Source organism: Ceratina calcarata, unplaced genomic scaffold (assembly GCF_001652005.2).
Source record: "Ceratina calcarata isolate Rehan_Ccalc_2016 unplaced genomic scaffold, ASM165200v1 scaffold325.2, whole genome shotgun sequence".
NCBI lineage: Eukaryota > Metazoa > Arthropoda > Insecta > Hymenoptera > Apidae > Ceratina > Ceratina calcarata.
The window spans coordinates 24793-27578 of NW_017155190.1; the positions used below are offsets into that span (position 1 = coordinate 24793).

Here is a 2786-nt window from a genome sequence, read left to right on the forward strand (position 1 = left end):
CAAGAAATTCTTAACATAATCTTGTGTACAGATTGGACGTTAACCTGAAGACGGAAATTCTCTGCGCTGGGGTCAGGAATGCGAACGAGAGCGCGTGGAATAATACTCTGGGGCACATACTTGCATCTACGCCCGACGAGGACAAAAGGAAGGATCAGCTGGTGGCTCTAGCCTGTTCTAACTCGTCTGAGATTCTGATGACATACTTAAACTCAACTCTCAATTCAGGCACCAAAGTTTTCTTCAGTACCGCTGCAAGAGACGTGGTGTCCAGATATCCGGGCGGTGCCCAACTCGTTTTGAATTTCGTGATCAAAGAACAGAAACGCATTGAGAAATCGTAACTAACTTCGTACTTTTCTTTCTTTTCACCGTGGTCATTGTTACGTTTACTTAAGGTTGTGTGAACCGTAAGATCTCCAAAAGTTTAAGAACCATGATAAGGAGCTATGTCCAATATGTGAACCGATAAACATTTAGGAAGGTTTACAAAATTGTTGACCTGCTTTTTTAAGTCAATCAACTTTTTTGTATAATATATGGTTTCGCCATTTTTGTACAATTGTACTTGATTTGGAACTGGTTACATTGTCCACACGTCGTACAATCTCTACTTTTGCTTAGTTTTTATGGTTCATCTGAAATAATATCTTTGAAGTTCATATTATTTCAAGTTTAAAATATTCTCAAAATATTTATTAATAATTGTACAAAATTAAAAAATTCTCCCATTGTTGTTTTATGAATAAAATAAAAATTCTTCATTCAACATAAGAATTCAAGACATGACAAGCTTTTTAATAGCCTAAAATTTTGCACAGTGTTCTATTAATGTAATACTTAATGATTTTTACTTAAGGATTCATACAATCTTAAAAGAAAAATGGAAACAACGATAAATAGTTATGGCATGAGAGTATGAAAGATGATGATTAGTACCAATGCATCAGTTCTTCCTGCATATTATAGTTGATAATAAAACGCATTTAAACATATTAGTAATAGGACCTTAAGCTAACCTCTGATTACCAAAATTTGAATTTTCAAATTAAATATAAAAATCAATCTCATTGATATCACTGACTTTTAGCAGCGACGTAAGCCTGTTGTTTTAACCTTGAGAACACAATCGATGATAATCATATTGGTGACGTTCAAAATGGAGATAAACAAAATTTTGCAAACCATTCGTATTTTGATATCATTTACATTGCATGAAAAACAGTGTTTCTGTCGTCTCAAGTGAAGGAGATATTTAGTTGGCTACACTTAGGTAGACCATCGTATAGAATTGTATGATTGGAGGCACAGATATTGCAAGGTCATAGCCAAGAAGTTATAGTTTCCTTTATTAGTAGTCAAGTAGTTATAATTTAGAGTTTAGCTGATGTAATAATTAATATAGTAATTTGTACAACGTTTCATCTTTTGATTAATAAAATAAATAATAGAATTGTTTGTTTGATTTCAGTTGAGCAATTTTTTGCTGAATAGACAACTAGTACGACCGTTTGAAGTTGTCATGGCAAAGGCGGCAGAGAACATGGATTGGATTGATAAGTACAAGTCAACTGTAGATAAGTGGTTGGACGCTAATAATCGTTTATTCGAGAGCACCGATGTAAAGCACTGGGGTAATAGTGCCAGCTTGATGGCAGTCGCGTCATCCTACGTTATATTCTCATTATTTATTACCCGATTTTACTAACGCGTAGTTTTAATAAAATAGAAGCACTAAGTTTTAATGAAATAGGGAGTGACCAAACGTGCAAACGAATGCAATCAAGCATTAACAGTTTTAGAATTAACATACGAACAGTGTATCTAAACGAATCGCAAGAACGCGACAGAAATATGTACAACACCAAGTGTGCTAATAGGTTTTATAAAATACGTACAGACTTTGTAAATATAGTACATTATCACCAAGGGCCGAAAATACGTTTTTCCAAGCAAGGTTGATATCCGAGTCTGAAACAGCTCATTCGCCCCGTGTTCTCCACTGTATTCTTTATAAAAAGTGCATAAAGAAGACCATTTTTTGTCGTCTTTATTGTGGAAGAAAGTATATGGTTTTTCGAGTCGTCCACTTAAATATATGACATATATATATGTACGTATGTGTATGCAAGTGTATATGTATATATACATATATACTATATATGCTAGTTATATCTATACATATCCTATATGTACGTAAATATATGCTTGCATACATACATATGCATACGTGTAATGTCATACACTTAAGTGGATGACTCAAAATTCTATCCTCGCTCCACTTGATCTTCTTTATGCATTTTATGTAAAAAATACGGTGAACAACACAGGGCGAATGGGCTCATTTTCATTCGTTGCCACCTTTTTTTCACACTTGCCAGCTCGATAACAATCGCGTCATTATTCATTATATTTTCATTATTTATTATCCGATTTTACTAACGCGTACTTTTAATAAAATAGACGTACTAGAGCGTAGTTTTAATGAAATAGGAAATGACCAAACGAGTGGACAAATGTAATCAAGCATTAAGAGTTTTAGAATTAATATACCAGAAGAATACTTAAACGAATGGCAAAAACGCGATAGAAATACGTACACAGTAAGCAAGAAATCATTGCTACAAAGTTGTTACAACGTTATCCCAGTAAGCAAGAAACCATTGTTATAAAGTTGTTACAACGTTATTTATAACATGATAAAGTATGTAGATTCTAATCTATGCAACATCATTATGAACATACTTTGACACGGATTTAAAGGCTTCTGTACCTTTGAAATAAAG

At 33.5% G+C, this 2786-nt stretch overlaps 1 protein-coding gene across 1 annotated transcript in view; it reads left to right on the plus strand.

Moving 5' to 3' along the window:
- LOC113464290 (aminopeptidase N-like) overlaps nucleotides 1-658 on the plus strand; it is a 24384-nt gene extending 23726 nt beyond the window's left edge. Inside the window, exon 13 of the mRNA XM_026813299.1 lies at nucleotides 32-658. Coding sequence (XP_026669100.1) covers nucleotides 32-344 — 313 coding nt within the window. The 3' untranslated portion in view covers nucleotides 345-658. The remainder of the gene's footprint in view (nucleotides 1-31) is intronic.
- Nucleotides 659-2786: the final 2128 nt, after the last annotated feature.